General features: G+C 48.4%; 2 protein-coding genes, 2 long non-coding RNA genes and 1 pseudogene across 5 annotated transcripts; 1 reads left to right on the top strand and 4 right to left on the bottom strand.

Moving 5' to 3' along the window:
• The first annotated feature begins 1,403 nt into the window (after positions 1–1,403).
• On the top strand, positions 1,404–3,267 carry LOC103641825 (Leucine-rich repeat (LRR) family protein). Its single transcript, XM_008665150.4, has one exon. It carries the CDS (start codon positions 1,406–1,408, stop codon positions 2,969–2,971), a length of 1,566 nt encoding a protein of 521 aa, XP_008663372.3. The 5' UTR covers positions 1,404–1,405; the 3' UTR covers positions 2,972–3,267.
• Positions 3,268–3,719: 452 nt separating this feature from the next.
• LOC103641826 (PHD-zinc-finger superfamily pseudogene) lies at positions 3,720–4,335 on the bottom strand (annotated as a pseudogene). Its single transcript, XR_560514.3, has 3 exons — positions 4,243–4,335; positions 4,015–4,152; positions 3,720–3,906 (listed from the first exon to the last, which is right to left on the bottom strand). The product of XR_560514.3 is annotated as a PHD-zinc-finger superfamily pseudogene (transcript).
• Positions 4,336–4,894: 559 nt separating this feature from the next.
• On the bottom strand, positions 4,895–6,693 carry LOC109942930 (uncharacterized). The gene is made up of 6 exons (XM_020545496.1): positions 6,396–6,693; positions 6,243–6,357; positions 6,004–6,107; positions 5,661–5,873; positions 5,196–5,431; positions 4,895–4,900 (listed from the first exon to the last, which is right to left on the bottom strand). The coding sequence occupies exons 1-6, from the start codon at positions 6,691–6,693 to the stop codon at positions 4,895–4,897; spliced, it is 972 nt and encodes a 323-aa protein (XP_020401085.1).
• Positions 6,694–7,078: 385 nt separating this feature from the next.
• Positions 7,079–7,751, bottom strand: LOC103641827 (uncharacterized). The gene is made up of 3 exons (XR_560515.3): positions 7,623–7,751; positions 7,206–7,278; positions 7,079–7,109 (listed from the first exon to the last, which is right to left on the bottom strand). It is a non-coding gene; the product is annotated as an uncharacterized lncRNA (long non-coding RNA).
• A 3,246-nt stretch (positions 7,752–10,997) lies between these two features.
• On the bottom strand, positions 10,998–11,230 carry LOC109943167 (uncharacterized). The gene is made up of 2 exons (XR_002265885.1): positions 11,142–11,230; positions 10,998–11,053 (listed from the first exon to the last, which is right to left on the bottom strand). It is a non-coding gene; the product is annotated as an uncharacterized lncRNA (long non-coding RNA).
• Positions 11,231–20,487: the final 9,257 nt, after the last annotated feature.

A 20,487-nucleotide genomic window follows, 5' to 3' on the forward strand; every position in this document is an offset into this window, starting at 1 on the left:
CTCGTGCAAAGATTTCCTTTTCTCGGAACACCAACCGAAAGTCTCAAGAGGTACGATTATATTTTGGAAATGTACATTGAAATAAAACGGAATATTTCATAGTTTCTCCTCTTTCTTTCTCAAGCTTTTATTTTTTTCCCCCTTATCAAATCATATCGACTGTGAATTTGTAATCTGAACATGTTTCTGCTTAAAACAAGCTAAACCAAATAGGTTCATCTTTTCTGCATCTACATTGAAAAGCTATTTTTTGTAGTACAAATTTGAAAGCAGTTTATACACATATCCAAGTTCGTTATATTAATAAACAGATGCGATAGATAGAAGCTAAAATATGATTTAAACTAAATACGTATTATAATAAATAAAATAAAAACATTCTTAATATAAACTTATTAAAAATAGATTTTTTAAATCAGTTCATTTGTAAAAAATATCAGTAACACAAATGTGAAAATAGATTTTTTAAATCGGTTCACTTGAAGTGTTTGATCTGCTAAATTTTTCAGGTAGAACCTCTACGTGCAACCGTTCGGAGATCTCGCGCGTAATATGTGCATCCATTACTACCGGTTGACTTGGCAGTCTAGATGTGGTGTTCGACAACCAAATAAACAAAAGGCAAAAAATTAAACTATTGTTTAGAACACGTTGCGATCCGCATCGTCACAAGTCGCGCAATAATTACTCGAAACACGAGCGAGCGTGTGACAGCCTTCATAGACCTTCATAACACCTCCGCATATAAATTGGTTCTATTTTACTTAGATGAGTAATATGAAACTAAAGCCTTATGACATCTCTACACATCATCTTGGCTTACTTATTTGAATTGCGCAAGACAAGTGGACCAAAATCCAACATAAACTCTCATCATCATACGTGTTTTGATAGCTTAGATGAAGAGACAAGAAACTCACCACGTTCACTTCGGTCGATTTGATAGCTTAGCTCAATACTATCAAATCGAGCACCATCCCTACGATCGACCAATTAGTAGAATAATCTGTTTTCTGAATCAAACTCATCCAATTGTTTTTGATAAATGAGTAGGAGTACAGCCTAGTCAAACTCTCCAATTATTTGGATCCGGGCACTGCATAATTGCACACGCACAGTCCAACAGGCAACAGGACAGGCTCATCATCTGAAACTGAAACAACCCCGGGCGAAGGACAGTAAATACCAATGGAACAGAATTACAGTACAACCCTTCCTTTCACAGTTCAGGGTACTCGGTACTCGACATGCGATTCGCCATCGGAGGAAAGATCACTCTTGCCGGTTCCCGCTCACAACCACCCAGCCTCCTGGCAAGCGTGCAATGGGCCCCGCCCTGCCCTGCCGCTGCACCTGTGCCCTGTGCCGCTGTGCGGGCGTTTATATACCGCACGTCCTGACGGCCATGCCACTCGATCGCGCCGTCGTGATCGCGCCCCCTCCCGCACTATTTCATTCGCGGGGAGGTTTGGCAGGAGACGCCGCGCGGAACCGGCTGGCTCTCTCGGCTTGGCAGGCTCGCGTGAAAGGCGCAGGGAGGGAGACACGTGGTTTCTCTCGTCTTCTGTCACTGACGCTTCCCATGATCAGAACCCGGGGAATGGCAGGTCCAGGTCCAGCGCGCGCCGCGCGAAGCGTTGTTGCTCTCCTCTGTTTCTTGGTTTCCTGCGCTGCGCTCGTGGAGAGCCGTGGCGGAGGAGGCAGCCGGCACGACGTCGACCACGGTAGCGGCGGGACCGGGAGCAGGGGTAGGGGCCGCGGCATTGGTGGAGGTGGTGGCGGCGGTAGCGGCGGCGATGGAGGCAGCAGCCCTGCGTCGCCCCCGCCGCCGTCTTCGCAGCTGCGGCCGTGCGACTTCGAGAACGAGCGGCTGTACAGGGCGTACCTGGTGATCCAGCAGTTCAGGAGCGCGGTGTCGTGCGACCCGATGGACGTGACCCGGAGCTGGAGCGGCACGGACCTGTGCGGCTACAAGGGCTTCTACTGCGAGCGGCCGCCCAACGAGACGGACCGCACCATCGCGTCCGTGGACTTCAACGGCTACATGCTGCGCGCCGACTCCCTGCAGGGCTTCGTCAACAGCCTGCCGGACCTGGCGCTGTTCCACGCCAACTCCAACGACTTCGGCGGCGCCGTGCCGGCGCTCGCCGCCCTGCCGTTCCTGTACGAGCTGGACCTCAGCAACAACAGGCTCGCGCCCGCCACGTTCCCGACGGACGTGCTGGCGCTCACCAACGCCACCTTCATCGACATCCGCTTCAACAGCTTCTACGGCGAGCTCCCCGCCGGCGTCTTCTGCAGGTTCCCGCGGGTGCAGGCCATCTTCGTCAACAACAACCAGTTCTCCGGCAGCCTCCCGGACAACATCGGCCAGTCGCCCGTGAACTACCTCTCCCTCGCCAACAACAGGTTCACGGGGGAGATACCCAAGTCCATCGCCCGCAACGCCGGCACGCTCCTCGAGGTGCTCTTCCTCAACAACAGCCTCAGCGGCTGCCTCCCCTACGAGCTCGGCCTCCTCGCGAAGGCCACGGTCATCGACGCCGGCACCAACCGCCTCACGGGCACCATCCCGGCGTCGTTCGCGTGCCTGCGGAAGGTGGAGCAGCTCAACCTGGCCGACAACCTCCTGTACGGCGAGGTGCCAGACGCGCTCTGTCGGCTCGCGTTCAGCCACCTCAAGAACCTCACGCTCTCCGACAACTACTTCACGTCGCTCGGGTCCTGCTGCTGGGACCTGATCAAGGAGGGGAGGCTCAACGTCGACCGCAACTGCATCCAGTGGGCGCCCAACCAGCGGTCGCACGAGGAGTGCGCCAGGTTCCTCCGCAAGCCCAAGACGTGCCCTGTCAACAACTACGTGCCGTGCCGCAGCAAGTACCACAGCTCCAGCGAGCCGGCCGACGCCGTCACAGAGTTGGACGCGGCGGCGGAATACAAGTACAAGACCTACTCGGCGCTGCATCCTTGAGGCCCAACGGACGGCCAGTCGGCGAGGGCACTGCACTGATTGATAAAAGCGTGTGCGTCTCGTGAGTCTTGAGCGTGAAACGACTGATCACTCGCCTGGCCCGTTGTGCTCGGCGGGCTGCGTAACTGCGTTTATGTGTTGTGTGCCTGTGTAGCAATGTTAAATGTCCCCATTCGTTCATAATCGATTCACGGACGAGGCCCAACTAGGGGTAGTAATGGGTCCAAATGTTTCTTTGATTAGTTGGCCTTATGTTGCTTTGGAAGCTAAAACTCTCTCTCAAAATTATAATTTTATTGTGGTACTAGGTGAGTGCCCGTGCGTTGCAACGGAACCATATAATAACACGATAATTTATGTACATATGTGTGTTATATTGTTATGAGAAAATGTTTCGGAATCTATTTGTGATTCTACCCATACATAAATTTTGTTATTTTAATCTAGCTATTTCACCATTACATTGCAACCATCAGTACTATAATGACTGATGAGATCTGCCCCATGAAATGTTGTGGCAGCACAACATATACCCAAACCACAGAGTTTTTACAAGGTAGCTAAAGATACTATGTTGATTTCAGACTGATCTCTTCATAAGTTGCAGTGATTAATGAGCTCTTGCATCTGATACTTCAAAAGAGAACATTACAAGCCGTTGTTTGAAGCAAATGTTAAGCTGTATAAATAGTTGAAGAGCACAAATAGCCATAATTTAGTGATTGAATAAAATAGAACGACAACTAAATGTAGATGTCCAAATGCTTCGAGCATTTGAAATATTCTATAAAAATATTTGCATTAAATTTCTAGTAATTGTGCAAACATTCTTATGCTACCAAACACAGGGAAACAATATAATGTAAATCTGGCATGCTAACCCTCATTCATTTCATGCTCGTGTGCTCCTCAGGTCCATATTGCTGTGCATCAGCCTGCACAGAATTTCCAGAAAGATGGTAAGAGACAGAAGTAATAACAAAACAAGCATCGTACAGATCCTAGTGACCTATTACTTCAAAAATAGCTTAGTACCCCCTTACCTCTTTCTGTTGTACGCTGTGTTTGCCACAGTATGCTTTGTGCTGTGGTGTAGTACCAAACCCTTTTGTGTTCATGTAAAAACCACAACTTCTAGCGCAAGTAGGATGAAAAGTAATGTTGCAATCCCCACTGCTACACTGCATATTGGAAGTGACAAATTTAGCAAGATTCTCGGTGGTCAATTTTCCATGTATAGGTTAGATAAGAAGGAATGGAGAATAATGTACCCTTAAGCACACGCCAACATTGTGGAGGCAGACACAACAAGTGTCCTTTCCCTCTACAAGGGCTTCCTGATAAAAGCATTGAACAGCCAAAAAAATGAGACGATGCGAATGAAATGTCACAATAACAGAATCAGATAATCACAAATTAACAGCAAAAACAACTGCTAATGATCTATTACTTATGATGAACTAAAACTAAAAAGAAAGCCACAGTAACAAACAGTTACATACCGTTCCTTCTACAGGTTTATCTTGTCCCCTTACATACTTGGTGTCCAACAACCACTGCGAAATATTTGAAAAATTATAGGACCTAACAAAAAAGCCATTAAAAGGATTTTATTATTTATAATTACCTCAGCACAGAAAGCATGAACCCACTTCCCATCTACAGTCTTTCTAAATGCACCTGATGTGCCATGGCACATGCCACACTGTGCAAAGGGTAATTTCTTGCCATTACAATGTGATTTATCGCTAACGGTTGCAGCTTCTGATGAAATGTCTTGATCTTCACAAAGTTCACAGTTCCAGGGCCCAATAGAATTCTCCAAATTTCTGTAGCAATTTATGTGCACAGCAGCCTGTTAAAGAAGTCCAAGTTAAGAACACATAGTATAAGACACGAGAAGTTAAATAAATCTATATCACCTTACATCTGTAGCAGACAAATATTCGGTTCAGCAATGTTTCAGTTCGCATGCATACATCACAATATAACCCATTTTCTTTAGAGGAGATTGGCATAAGAAAACTTCCAGATTTTTTATCCGATGATATTTTACTGTTGGATGACTTTGATGAATCATTAGCCTGTGGCAATGAAGTCCGTTGCCCAACCCGTGAAGATCCAGCAACAAGTTTGGGAGAACTCTACAAGCAATAAAAAGTAAGATCCCTAATATCTACAAGTACTAATTTCACAACTGCCAAATCAAAACTCAGAAACAAACCTTTGGTGCATCCTCCTTTGCATCTTTTCTCACGGTTGAGTTCCGTGAGGAGGATGCAATAGCAACTGCAGCTAGTACAGCTTGGGCTTCCTTATGTCTCTTTGCTTTTCTCCCACGTTTCTTAGCTTCTCTGACATCACGAAGGAACTGATTCACAAAAATAAGATCCCATTTTCTTTTACTGAAGGCATCCAACTCGCGAGAGAGATTTTGGACAACCTTTGCTATCAATTTTTCTGCATGAAAGAAGAGATTTCAAGAAATTAATTAAATGACAGCTGCACTCAGGGGAAGTTGCATGCACTGTGTTGAAGTTCCTGAAGAATCAAACCACTTAATTTGTGGGACGGTTTCATGGACACGCTTAGAAGTGAGAATCTTGGAACAAGAGCAATGAAGAAGGCAAATAGATTTTAGCATTCTTTATACTCAAACATTGAAGGACATTCGAAAAATTACTCTTACCATATCTGTGCTTCAGAACAACAGCATTGTCAAGCAGCCTAGATTGTAAGTATACCATCTCTCCTTCTACTTCATCATCAGGTGAATGCTCAAGAATTTTTAAAGACCTTGCTTTCAAAACTTGACCTGTTGCAGTTGTATCGTCTGTACCCTCTACTTCTACCGAGGAATCAGTTGGTACTTTCTCATGGGAAGGATATGATGACTCTTGTACTAATGTTGGACAGAAGAAAAAAGTACATCAGTTAAAACTTGACATGCAAAAATATATTTGCACCATTAAGGTGCAAAAACGGAAACCTTCTAACAAGTAATTAGCTTAGATAAACTAATAAGTCCTTACTATAGTGATTCAGAGCTTCCTTATTCTGATTGAAAGTAATGTCCCAATGATGAGATATCTTTCTCTGAATGAATGGATGAATATAAGAATGTGAATCATCAAAGCTGCATACAGCAAGAGAGTGGTGAGCAACTGCTTCCAGCAGTGGCTTATTGGTTCAAGAACTAAAGAAGCAGTTCATGAAAACAACAGCAAAAAAAACAAATTCAATCAAGTATACTTGTGTATGTGCAACTTACTTGAAAAAAGGCTGTCCATGAGAGCAATTTGAATCACAATCACGAGCATTGAAGCTATTTTCAACTGAATCTACCCTATCTCTACCATTATCACCCCGAACAAAACAATGATCAACTGAATCTACCCAATGTCGCACTGCCCCCGCGCCTCACTCTCCCTCGCGCTGTCGTCGCCCTTCCTCTTCCCCCACTGCCCGTCCCTGTGCCGGCGGCGGCGCCCGCGCGGTCGCAGCCTCCACCTGACCTCACGCCCCCTCCTCACCCTCGCTCGCTTCGACCCGCCGCGGCTGTTCCGCCGGCTTCGGTGCGGGTCGTGCTCCAGAACGCCAAGTTCCGGGGTTGCGTCTAACACAGGCCCCACGAGCGCGTGTGTGGACGTGTCACGCACTAGCCTCTCGGCCATCGGATAGAATTGCACCAGCGCCTCGGCCAGCATCCGTTGCATCCGCATGTGAGAAGACTGACACCTATGGAGCGGAGTCAATGAGGTGGAGGACGGTTGGTTGGGCCCTAGGCAATGGGGAGTTGCGCCTCATTCCAAATCCACGAAAATGTAGTAGCACCCAATACCTGATGACGCGACAACGGAGCAGCTCCAGCAAGAAGATCTGTCGGCGCAGGACGATGGCTCGGCTGCCTCTAGATCTCGTCGCCGCGGGCGGTGGCGAGTTCTCTTGGAAGGCCCCCACTGTGCGACCTCGGTGTGCGCATGCGGGTGGGAGTGGTTGAAGAGGCATTCCACCCAAGACCTTCGTCTTCTTCAACATTTTGGTTGTCAAAACAACCAATATGCACCGACAGATCTTCTCGCTGGAATGCCTCTTCAGCCTAAAACATAAGAAGCCTGAGCCAACCTGCACAGGGCTTCTAACTTAGCCAAAAACAGCATCCAATTATTGCAAGATAATCTGAAACATAAGTAGAATGAGCCAAGCTGAAGAAGCAAGGTAAAAAATTTGTAACCTGATGAAGAGCTAAAAAGGCCTGGTAGGAGGCGATACGGAGCACAGAATCCACACAAGATAGTACGTGGACGCTGCATGGGAAATTGAGAACTAAATCAGGCTGATATTAATCTTGAGCAGCTTTGACCGACCTTTCATATGTTTGCTTTATGGCATCTTGCTTAAATCCAACAGAAAAAAAGAGAATTCAGAAGGTATCACAATTGGGAAGCAAGAGGCAAAAATGCCAATAACAGTAGTTAGGACGAATAGAGTTTACTTGAATTATATACTCAAAATCATCCCTAGCAATTGCATCAAATTAAACTCTTGATTTAATTCATGCTATCCATGTGCTACATGTTACTTCAAGAGACAAGCATAAATGGCGATCAAGGAGAAAACATATAATACATATATAATAACTTCTACCTACATTGCTGCTGCATTTAGTGGTGCAGCGAGCCATGGCGCCTTGCCCTCGGAGTAGACCCTGCACCTTGCACTCGGCTGACGTCCAGGTGCGTTCGACAAGCTCCGTAGTGTAAGTGTGGTTCTCATTCCATTGTAATGGTGAAGAAGTTTCTGAGAACATGTTTGTTAAGGATACCATTACAATAAATTCAGTATAGGTACTTGAACATGTACACATTTTAACTTGACCAAAAAAAAGCATCATGTAATTAAGGAGGGGTGGGGCGAGAGAGTATCTTTATAAGCCAAACCCTCAATGAAGTCACTCGACATGCCATATGGGTAGAGCAAAATAACAAGCTAGTGAAGCATGCCCTGCTCATCCAACTTTAGCTTCTTTACCCCTGTCAGCTCTTAATAGGATGCCTTGCCAAGTTTCACCCCTCTCTTTCCCATAGCAGCAGGAAGATCCTACATAGACTCAATAGACAGAACATAATAGAGAATAGAACATACCGGTATTTTTGTTTTATCAAATACAAATGATAGCTTCACAACATACTATAGAAAAAAAACATTATACAAACTCAACTCCAACTTTTGTACAGGAAAATAAAAGGCATGGTCTGAGTGATTCTTATCTTCTGCCATCAGCAATAAAAAGGCACAAAAGTGAGATTATATGGCCAGGGCATCCTGTAGAACAATTCTATAATGTTAACACACGGGTACTCATTAACTTCACAGAAGTTAAGTTTGGGTGCACAAGGAATCTAGCTACAACTTCAACTAAGAACTCATATGTGCTAAATACACGATCAACTAGGTTTCTTAGTACCGTTACAACAGAAGTTCTCTCCCTTGGCAGCTTGGAAGTTAAGCTATAGTCATCATGGATAACAACCAGCTTGCAATCAGGATGGCTGATAAGTGATAAGAATACCAAAATGTAATTAAAAACTGTAAGCAACTGTAAGCAATCAGGATGCCTGATAAGTGTGATTTCTGCTGCTCGCAGTTCGTTACCAGATTGCTTGCAATGATAAAATTCCAGATGACCTAGCTAGACAACTAAATGTTTGTAAGTAATCAAGACAAAGTTTCAGATAACTGTTGAAATCTGAATAAAGTTTCAGATAACTTTGTTGAAATCTGAAACTTTGTCCTGAGGAAGTCGGCGCGGTTGAGGGCGGGATGCAGGGAAGACGGCGCGGGTGGGGGCGGGATTGCAGGGAAGGAAGACAGCGCGGGCGGGGGCCTAGATAGCTATCATGTATAACAACTCCCATGTGACTAATCTCAAATATTGTGAAAGCTATCAGGAAAATAAAGTGAAAGATAAATAGAAATACCTTAGCTGAATAAAGAAGGACATCCTCTTTTGATAGTTTAAGAGCGTGACTTCTCCCATAAGATGCAAGATTCAGAGCTGCACGTGGCTCTCCCTGGCAAAGTTGAATAGAGAGATGCAAGAGTTTTAAGGTGGCTGCTGAGAACAATTGAAAAATTGAGGCCTATAGCATGTATGTCTTACTTGTGAACCTGTAGTGACAACCAAAAGATCTTTAGGGGCATACGCATCCATATCCTCTACCTTGATCTACAGGATGCTTCAACTAAGCAATTAGGAATAGTGCATTCTGTAACATATCAAAAGATTGCACAGACAGAGATCATGTAGCATATCAATGTGTTGATAACGTTAAAAGGTAAATTATCTTAATATCAGAAAATAACTCAACCATCAAATCAGACTATTGCTCATAATCATTTAACACACCTAAACATTTGCACAAAACAATCATGTGTTGGTGCTAGCTGTAGAGGAGTTACACTTTTGGGATTTGGATGGAGCACGAGGTAATAGGTATTACTCACCTCCTTGCCTAGCGCCTCCTGAAGGATAGTTTGTCGGTGTTAAGAGTTTGTGGACAACGTACATTAATCTAATCCATGGCTCTAAAAGAACCCATAAATTTAACTGCACTGCCAGATCGGTCATGGGAACTTAAACATTACCAAATAGGCAACTACAAGTGGTTAAGAACTGAACAGAAAAGGACCGAAAAACTGAATACGTCATTTTTGTTGTTGTGAACATTACCAACTCAAAACTGAATGTAACCTATTAACTTCTGTCTTGCTGAACATATATAAAGCAGATTTTTAGGTTGAACATTACAAAAATAGTGTGCAAGAACATGGATTCAATGTTTATTTAAACTTCATAACTGATACAGCAAAACAGAGAGGCACATAATCAATCCATGTTGATGAATTACAGGTGGGCTATAAGAGTATGCTGTAAAAAACCAAATCATGTGATAATAGACAAAATTATTTTCACCCATTCACTTCCTTGGCCTCAAATTAACATAGGACAACAATCACACACATGGATTTTATTGAATGGAAGGAAATTGAATCAACAGCAGAAATCTAGTGAGCGGAATATGAGGAGCCTAGTACCAGAGGTCCAAGTAACATCGATAGCCATAACAATCCAGGTTTAACAAAAACCAGCGACTTTCTATTTACCTTCGACCTAGGAAGCTATGAATGGATAAATTAATTTGAAACCACACAATAATGAAAGGTCCAAAAGGCAAATGCTTTCCTCCGAAAGGCGGAATGGAGGAAGTGGATAGGGGCATACCAGGAGGGAGCCAGAAGAGTAGCGTTCAAAAAGCCTCGATGTGTAACTATCCCTCGATTCGCCATTGCAAGGTCTACACATAGTTTATGATTTCATCGAGCATCACTGCCTTGCCCACCACCCAAAATGAGAAACATTTTACTCTGAATTCAAACCTAAGCAGCACACCAAACTACTCGAGTGACAGCAAGTGCCTGATGTTAATTGAGTGAGTGAGTGAGAGTGTCTTTTTGGTTACCTTGTTGCAACTCGGCACGAGATCCTGTAGCGGCTTCATCTGCTAGCTGATCTTCTCCCGTCTCACATAAGAAGCAAGGAAAAAAAACTCAACACACGAATCTTTGTAGCCAGCAAGGATGACGATGCAAAGAAATAATAGTGCAACAGAGCCTTAGGGAAATGTACCCTCTCCACGAGGTTGTGACAGTCCATCGCCTCGCCATGCCTTGCTCGCCACACCTTGCTCAGACATGGATGTAGTCCTTGGGCAGCTAGGGGGGCTTCGTTGTGTTGTCCTTCCCCTGCTTCTTTCCACCATTCTCGGGTTATCCTCCGTGCCACCGCGCTTGGTCGATCTGCATCGCTTCCCATTGGATTGCTCCTGTAGAAAACACAACCAGAATGAAATACAACAGGATGATGTTTTGCTTCTATTGTTGATCAAGCAAGAGATAAACCTCATATTTCAGATAACATTCGAGAACATCTAAAAACATTGGACTACTTTCAGCACTCTTGCTCCCCTCAGCTCCACTTTTGTTAGAGAAGTCTTTCAGTTCATTCTATCAGAAGTCCGGCTGATTTACAAACAAAACGGGGAAACATATTAATGGATATTGATATCAAAAATGTAAAAACGAAATATTATGAATGGTCACCAGTTACCAGGTTACACTCTGGAAAGTAAAGTTTCATTGTGTGACTTAGTTGTGGTCACTCCAAGTATTCACAAACAAGTGCAGTCAGTAACCTACCTGCAATTTAACAGACAATTTATACAATTGATTGAATAATTAAGAAACAATGTAGTGTAACAAAGAAAGGTGCAATATTTTTGCACAAACACGTCAATCTGCAGACAGCTTCAGACAGGTGGCACTGTGCACCAATAACACTCCGTTTGACGTGAATATGTTATCATACCTAGCAGCAACAAATCAAAGGTCAACCATGATATCCCTAAGTTGGCATAATTTGAACACAAGAACATAAAGTCTTACGATTTGCGCCTTGATCCCTCACCCCCACATGAGCTTCAGATTCTGATGGGCTAACATGAATATTCTGCATAAAAATTATTGACTATTTTATAAAAGGTATGATGAACCTGAAGAAACAAATTAAATGAGAGAAAGAGTGAGACCACCTTGTTGCAGTGATTACAGTAGATTATTTGATCCTTAATATACCGGTGAACCTTTCTCGACATCATGCAATGCAAATTATAAACCAAAAAACACAAAGTGAATTGAAGAAAACCAGGAGATAGCTTTAGTCTAACAACCTGCCAATCAATATAGCTACTTTTGTGTCATCAAGCAAACATTAAAGACCAATTTGTGTAGTATGTTATCCCTGAAGTACCAAAAAATATCAATGAGCCCATGAACACATAATAAATAAAGAAAGATAACACGATGTACCAACTTGTATGTTACTTTGCTAGTGCAGCTCATATACAACTTCTTTCATTTGCAAAAAAAATTCTCAGTTATCAAATGTAGACGTGAGGTATGCATGGGCAGGAACTCTTGGCAGAGAGCAACAACCCGCATTAAATCCAGTTAACCAGAAACGATAAAATATATATGTGTGCAGAACTGTGTGGCTCAAGATAGGAACAACCCCTAGCACTGAGAGCCGAGCAAAAACTTTGAGTGCAAGTGTGACATCAACTTAGGCTATCCAAGGGTATGTGTGAACATGGGGATCAAAGGTCAGCTACCAGCGCGAGATGCTCACATCATAGAACCCTAGAAGCAATGAACAAAAGGGAACTGGTTCACACCAGGCACCAGTGGAAGAAGCACCAATGCACCCTCCACCATGCCATGTCTCACAGTGGTGGCCATGGACCTTTCGTTGTAACTGGAAAGTGCAAGAGGGCAGAGCACTTCAACCAATCGTCCCTCCTAGTCCTAGGAGGCATCGTCTTACCTGCAACAACATAATTGCATGACCATGAGAGTGGCTGATGCAGTTCAGGTGTGTTCACCCATCTGCTGCTCATCATGATTCCAATTGGAGGGGGAGGCACTTCAAGATTGCAAGCTGTAGCCAGGTGCATTGCAATAATTGGCATCAGAGTGCTAGGATCTTGGTATAGGCAATGGGTCTCAGTATACCTATAAGTAGGTCTACAAAACGAAATCTGCCTTCGGTTCAAAACTGAATAAGGTTTAACTTGGGCCTATTGAAAATATACAAGCTCCATGTCACTTATGTTAAGGATAACAGAAACAAGTTAGCGACGCAAACTGCTTGGTTCGTATCCATCAGGTGGTCATAATGGATAGTTGCCACATGACAGGAGTCAGATATTTAATCAAACATGATGCTGCGACCAATCGTCAAATGTTGTTGTGGCACATTTCAAACAACATTAACACTGAATTGGCAGAACTACCCAGACAATATAAAAACACACAAATATTTAATTCTTCATAAGGAAAACATTATAGTATAAACCTGGTATATGATTTGCATGCACCGGCTCCAAAACTCAACCCTTCTCCCATTCACTATTTCTTCATAATAGGTGACCATTATATATCACTGCAGCAGCAACTTAATCAGCATGAATTTCACTATTATTAGACTGAGAGGAAGGTGCATAGCAACATTACCTGTTTGTATCTGTCAGTAGATTTACCAAACTCTCCAACTGCTTCTGCTGGATTCACAAGTCTAGGTACCAATGTAGAAATAAAACCAAGTTAGTTCCTCCCTAAATTTGTGCTGGTGCTTGTTCACACATCTTCACGCGAGCGCATGGTTGTGAGCCAGTAACCAGTTAATGGTGTTTTTAGTAGCATTAATGCGTGGTTAATGGGGCAAATGAACGAATGTCGGGACATTAAGAAGATTGAGGTAATTGAAAGCAAATTGATGCATGTACTTACTATTTCAGAAAAAGGCAGCTCATGAGTATGACCTCCTAATAAGAATGCAAGTTTCGTTTTAGGGTTATGCATCACTGCATCTGCCTACTCTAGAACAAAGTTGTTAGGAATAGCAGAACTCTATCGTATGAATACTTGAAAAAATAATTGACCAACCGCACCGACCTCGGTGCCAACTTTGAAGAGGAACGACGGGTCGGCGAGCATCCAGTTGCAGAGCATCGAGAAGGCACAGATCATTGCGCCTAGTGGCCACGACGCGGCCTACATAGATCAACATCAAAGGAATGAGGAAAAATGACTACATCTGAAAATTACAAACAAATTCCCTTCGAGGACCTGTAGATCAAAGTAGCGGAGAACTCTGATTTGGAAGTGTCCGCGTGCTTCTGTCGGAGCATGGACACCGACGCCTGCACCCCGTCGTCGTCCCTACCGCGCACCAGTGCCAGCTGCCCGTCGTGGTTCATCCTGATGGGCTTCGTCCGCCTCGGCCTCCCCCACCCGAAGTCGGCGACCTCGTACGCCCTGAAGGCCGGTGACCCCGACATGTTCATCAACCGTTCAGGCCGAACCGCCGGGTCACCGGCCAGCCTGAAGAACTCCCACCCGGGCCACCAACCGAGCGGGTCCTCCAGCATCTCCTGCACCGCCGATCCGACGGCGTGGCCAGGCGGCGCAACCGTCAATCCGGAGGGGATCCGTGTCCCAGCGAGGAGGCGACGTCGATGGGAGCAGGGCACGGGCGGAGGCGCAAGGGAGCGGGACGCGGTATCCAGGGGCTGCAGGCGCCGCTAGGGTTTCATGGCCCAACGAGGAGGCGGTGATGGCGGGTCCGGCGAGGCGTGGGGACGGAGAACTCCAACGTCTTGGAGAGGTCCAGAGCGAGGGGGAGGGTGCGCGTGACGGCGGAGGGAGGGAGCAGTTGCGAGCGTGCGGAGGAGACCGACGAACGGGAGGGGGCAGATGGAGCTAGGTTGCTCGCGCGGACGGGGAAGGGGCGGACGGCTGACGGACGACGCACGATAAACAGGGACGTGGGATGGACGGTGGAGATTGAAGGATGGCAGAACGGCAGAACGGCAGAACGGCAGACTACTCTTACCTTCTTAATAAGTAGTACAGATTTACGGAGGAACGTTACTCCCACTAAAGACAACTTAGTTAAACATGGGTGGAAAGGTAGTATGAAATGTAGCTTTTGTAATTAAAACAAGACTATTTAACATTTTTTTGTTGTTACCTTACTAGATATATTTATAGAATTATTTATTTTGTTTTGTATATAGAGAGACCCAATAGTGTTAACTGTGAATTGGGCCGCTAACATGGGAACAATACATTGGAAAAAACTTCTAATTGGAGCGACGGCAATTTTTTTAATTTATTTGGCTTTGTCGCAATGATGCGGTCTTTATTTTTAAAACCAATATCATCAATTTTGTAGGTTCTTTTCAGGGAAACATACTAATTCAGATCCTAGAGATTGTTGCAGAAAGAAGAAGCTCACCACAGGGTCCTTATGGTATGTCAATCCTTAGAGGTGGTGGTAATAGAGATCTTTGCAGGACATGGATAAATGTCTAATGCTAGATTAGAGAGTGCTTGATTCGAGGACATGTTCTTTCTAAGGATGTTCCCTCTTTTCATAGTATGTGTTTTGTCGGAGAGGGAATTTTCCGACCGGGTGGCGGAATGTACTCGCCCTAAATCCTAAGATGAGGAAGGGGCTTAAGCATTTTGCCTGTCTCACTAAGCGATCACCGAGCACATGAACACGCGAGGATTTAGAGTGGTTCGGGCCACCGGAGCGTAATACCCTACTCCACTGAGTGTTGGATTGTTGTGGAAGCTTGAGAGCTTAGAGTCTCTGTCTAAGTTTTGTCCAAGAGAGCTTGTGTTGTAACGTTGCATGCCTCCCCTTTTATAGCTAAGGGGGCATGTACAAGGGTACTGAGCCCCGACATGTGGGCCCAGGAACATAACGGGTATAGTACTTGAAGCTACTAATGTTCGCTGCTGGAGCAATCTTCTTGCGCCCTGACATCCGAGAACTGCGTAGCCTCGGCGTGCAGGGGAAGCTTCTCGTATAAGGGATGATGGACACAGTGCGCCGCGCAGCACGGGCGCACTGTTTGACAATGGACTGGACAGGCGCGTCGTCTGCAGGATGGCCCTGGCGCCACCTGCCAGTGGAGTGAACAGGACACATTAAATGCTGAGGGGGCACATCGCCTGTCAGCAGGGTGGACAGGCGGTGCGTCCTCTCCGCAATAAATGCAGAGACCGCGCGGCCTAGAGGCCTTACGTCAGGCTCCACCCGCTGGCTTATGTCACGGGCAACAAGCCACGTGACAGCATCGGGTCTCCGCCTGAGCGGGGAGCACAAGCGCACAGGATAAGGCCTAGACACGTGTTAGTAACGGACCCTTGCTTACGCCAGGGTATCCACTGTCCCAGGACCTCGTTGTGGCCCGGACCTTACTCGGAGGGATCTGGACCCCATCCAAGGGACCCGACATGCTTACTTGGGAGTCCCGGACCGTAACCGGGGGTCCGGGTTGTGCGTACTGGGGTCCGGTGCTTCCTCGTGGAGGTCCGGTCCAACTGATACATCCTGGGATGTACCATCTTTTCTCGCCACGTGGTGCCCCTTGAGCCGTCCACGTGGTGGGGTCGGGTGCTACTCACCGTGCGGCTAGAGATCGCTGTACGGGGACCGCGTCTTCATACTGTAGTAAGGGGTACCCCTGATTCAGGGTACCGACAGTGGCCCCAGGGCCCGCCTCAGGGGAGGATACGAGCCTGCAAGTGGGGCCAAAGTTTGATTGGCGATTGGCTCGCTGTTTCTGCGCGCCCGTTGGTGTAATTACTGCTGGTCCGCCCTTGGTCACGCCGACTGCCACGCCTGTCCCCGCGACTGACTGACCCGTGACCTCCGCACTTAATGGCTTTGTTGGGCCATGCGCGGGGTGCCTCGAGTCGCTGCATTGGTTTTTGAAAATTTAACTTCTCTGTCTTCTGCGGCGGCCCTGAGGAGGCGTGGTACTGGCGCGAGCGGCGGTGCGACTTCTCTGTACGCAGGTACCGGCGCCCAAGGAGGATGACTCGTGGGCCTAGGCCCCCGTGCCAGAGACTGGGCTGTCGGTTTTGGCGGGGCGAAGAGGCGCACTTTCACAGGCGGTGGCGTGCTTCTTCACGCGTCGGTTCGCCTTCTCCGCACATAGAAACCGGCACATCAGGTGCATGACATGTGGGCCTGGGCCCCCATGCCAGAGGTCGGATGACTGGTTGCGGCGAAGCAGAGGGGGCGCGCTACCACGGGGTGGTAGCATGCTCCCTGTGTGGTGGTTCGCCTTCTTGACCGTTAGTCGCGGCGAAGATGAAGGGGGCGCACTACCGCGGGGCGGTAGCACGCTCCTTGTGCGGCAGTTCGCCTTCTTCGCACTCAAAGGCCAGCGCGCCAGCTGTATGACTTGTGGGACCGGGCCCCCGTGTCATGGGATGGATACCCCGGTGTGCATTGGGGGAGGCTTCTCGCGGAGCTTCGAGGCGGGAGCAGGGGAGTCTGCCTTTAAAGAGGGGTTCATCCCTCGAGTAGCAGCCATGTTTTGCTTCTCTCCCACTCGCGGCGTCCTTTCGCCTCCGAGCTCTCTGCGTTCTTATGTCGTCGTAGGCGCGATGGCCTTGCTGGGCTCTCGCGAGCGTTTCCAGCCCGAGGTGGCACTCAACTTGGTGCGCAACCCGCTCAGATGGGGAGTGCTGGCGTTTGCCGGGAGGACCTGTGTCGGTGTCTCTCCTCTCGACGACCCCGCCGCCGAAGAGTTTGTTTTCTTTGTTTCCAAACTCCCCAGCGGGTTGGCTCTGCCGATCCTGTCTTTCTTCGAGCAGCTGCTGGAGGGGCTTGGCTTCAAGCCTCTACCCGTGGTGTCCTGCTTCATCTTTCAGGCCATCATCGCCTACCTCCGCGGGATGTCCGTGGAGGCGACGCTCCTTCCTGCTTCTTCCTCAAGCATTCTAGGGGGTGAGGATGATTACCAGCCTCATGAAGGTGGACAGCGAGCTGAGCCACGGCTCCATCCCTCGCGCGTCCCAACTCTATTGGTGTGGGGAGCGAGCTGTGCTGCGGCTCCATCTTTTTGGCTTTGATGGCTTTGGTGCCGCCTCCAACGCTGCCTCCCGCCACCGAGCGGGGCGTGGCTGTACGTCCACCGCACGGGCGACGGTCGCGCCGTGTGCAGGTACGCCACATCCGTAGCGTCCCCTGCACCACCGGCCACGCTGCTCCGATGCCGCCCGGGGGGTCGTACAAGACGTCGTACGCCGTGGAGGTGGCGACCGCGTTCTTGGATGGTCTTGTCCTCACCCCCGTAGAAGGACGGGGGCGAGGACCTCTTCGCACGCACTGAGGTGGTCGCCGTCGCCGGCAAGCCGCCGGTGCAGAGGTGGCCGCCACCGCTGGCGAGCCATCGGTGCAGAGGTAGCCACCGTCGTTGGCGAGCCGTTGGTGCAGAGGTAGCCACCTCCACTGGCGAGCCACTCGGCGCTAGCTACCCACGCGGCCCTACTGGTGTGGAGGTAGTTCATACCTGTAGAGTAGAGATGGAGCTAGGACTCCACTTGAAGGCGGATGTAATACTTTTGCTTTTTGTAAGGTACTTTTGAGTACTATTTATCAAGCAGTATTAGCACTTATCTGTGTACCACTTGTCCCTGTTGTGTGTGGTGTAACCGATTCCTCCTTGGTACCTGGCCCCCCTGAGATGTAGGCTCGATTTGTCGAGGCTACAGACCAACATACCTAAGAAAGAGTTGGCAATGGCCCCCAGGAGGTAGCCTCGACTGGGACCTGGGCCTGCACACAGCTTCGGCTAGGGAGCATTAGTAGTACACCCATAGGACCCGCCATCTGGCACTATCCATCCTTTGATACATGCTCGGGACCTGCAGGGTCTAGTCTGAGAGGCCAAGTTGTGCGTCCGGACCCCCTGGATGGTGGTTCTAGGTACTAGGACACCCGTCGCAGAGTGGTGGAGCGTGCAGACCCACGGTACGGAACCAGGCTGAGCGACTACACGGGCTCCGGACCACCCCAGGAGACAAGTGTCCATTCTCTAGTTCCGGACCCCAGGTTGCCGGACCCACAGGACTTATAGCTCCAAATACTAGGGTACTCGTCACGGAGTGGTGGAGTGTGCAGGCTTTCGGGTATGGGACCAGGCTAAGCGGCCACACAGGCTCCAGACCACCCCATGAAACGGGCTCCCGTTCTTTAGAACCGGCCCCCCAGGCTGTCGGGCCCTCCTGCTTTCGCAGAGAGGTCCTAAACTGCAAGCCTGGTTGTTCAATTCGGATGTCATTATGTCTGATGGAAAGGGAACTGTTTGGGTGGGTTAGATAAAATAACATCCGGAAAACTGCAAGGTAAGACCATGGAGCAGTAGGATAAAACTATCATAGAGGCACATCTGAGGGGGTAAAATCTTATCTTTATAACTTGTCATGCATGGGTGCAGACCAATAGGCCGGGCTTATGAGGGCGGACCTCACCGGGTTGGCGTACACGTATGCGTTACCTAGTTACAAAAGGGAGAAAAATTCGACCCCTCAGATTTGCTCCTATGGATAGAACTTATAAAGATGCTCCAGTGGTCAGGAAGAGGTACTTCTTCAGTCATAGCAAGATAGTCACCCCCGGGTCAGCGTATTCCCGTCACCTTGAAGGGTCCTTCCCAGCTGGGGGAGAGTTGCGGAGCCCTTCTTGGTTTGGAACTTGCTGTAGGACTAGGTCCCGACCCTGGGTTCCCATCTGCGTTTGATGAGGGAGCCCTCGTCCTTGTGTTGTAGCCATTTCTACATGGACTTGTCAGAAGCCTGGACCCGTGGGAAGTCTAGAAGGGTTTCCGGGGGAAGGCAGGCTTCGGCCCTGTAGACCAGGGAGTTCGGGGTCCCTCCAGGGGTCCATCTAATTGTCGCCACCGGAGTAGGAGTCTCCGGCGAAGACATCCTTCAGGTCCCCTCGGGTGACTGATACCCGAGGTCCCGTTCAGTCGCGGCCACCTCACCGTCGTTGACCCTTTCCTTGCTAGGTCAGCGACGAGGTGGGGAGCCGTCCTTAGAAGACTGCTCGCGCCGCTTGCTGACGCGTTTCGCGAGGTCAATGATATCGCGACACTCTGCGGTGTTGTGGCGACCGTTGGGGTGCATAGGGCATGAGCCGCTGTTACCCCTCTGCGGCCGTGGGCGTTTGTTGCGGTCGCCCCGGCCCCCGATCGCGGCTGCAACGACTAGAGCGGTGGACCGCGACTTCTGGTGGTCGCGGTCCTTCTTCTTTTTCTTCTTACCGTCCTGGGGGATGGCACCCGAGCCACCCGACTGGGTAGCCTCGGTCTGTGGGGCCGAGTGCCATGCACGGCCCTCGACGACTCTGGCGCATTTGTCGGCCAGAGCGAAGAGTGTGGGGACAGTCTCCACGTTATGCGTGGCCAACTTCTCCAACATTTTCTCATCACGTACTCCCTAGCGGAAGGCCATGATGATGGAAGCATTGGAAATGCGAGGTATAGTACCTCGCACCTTGGTGAAGCGGGAGATGAACGTCCAGAGAGTCTCCCCGGGCTCCTACCTTACGCGTGGAGGTGGGCCTCCACACCGTGCTGCTAGTAAGTGTTGGCGAAGTTCGCAACGAACCGCGCACAGAGCTCTTCCTAGGAGTAGATTGACCTTGGGGCAAGGTTCATGAGCCAAGTCCGGGCAGGTCCAGACAAGGCGACATGAACGGCCGGAGAATTCCCTCTCTGACATCTGGCACGCCAGGTAGGGGCTTAAGCGTTTTGCCTGTCTCGCTAAGCGACCACCGAGCACATGAACACGCGAGGATTTAGAGTGGTTCAGGCCGCCGAAGCGTAATACCCTACTCCATTGAGTGTTGGATTGCTGTGAAAGCTTGAGAGCTCAGAGTCTCTGTCTAAGTTTTGTCCAAGAGAGCTTGTGTTGTAACGTTGCATGCCTCCCCTTTTATAGCTAAGGGGGGCATGTACAAGGGTACTGAGCCCCGACATGTGGGCCTAGGAACATAACGGGTGTAGTACTTGAAGCTACTAATGTTC

The sequence above is a fragment of the Zea mays genome, chromosome 10 (genome assembly GCF_902167145.1).
Source record: "Zea mays cultivar B73 chromosome 10, Zm-B73-REFERENCE-NAM-5.0, whole genome shotgun sequence".
Lineage (NCBI taxonomy): Eukaryota > Viridiplantae > Streptophyta > Magnoliopsida > Poales > Poaceae > Zea > Zea mays.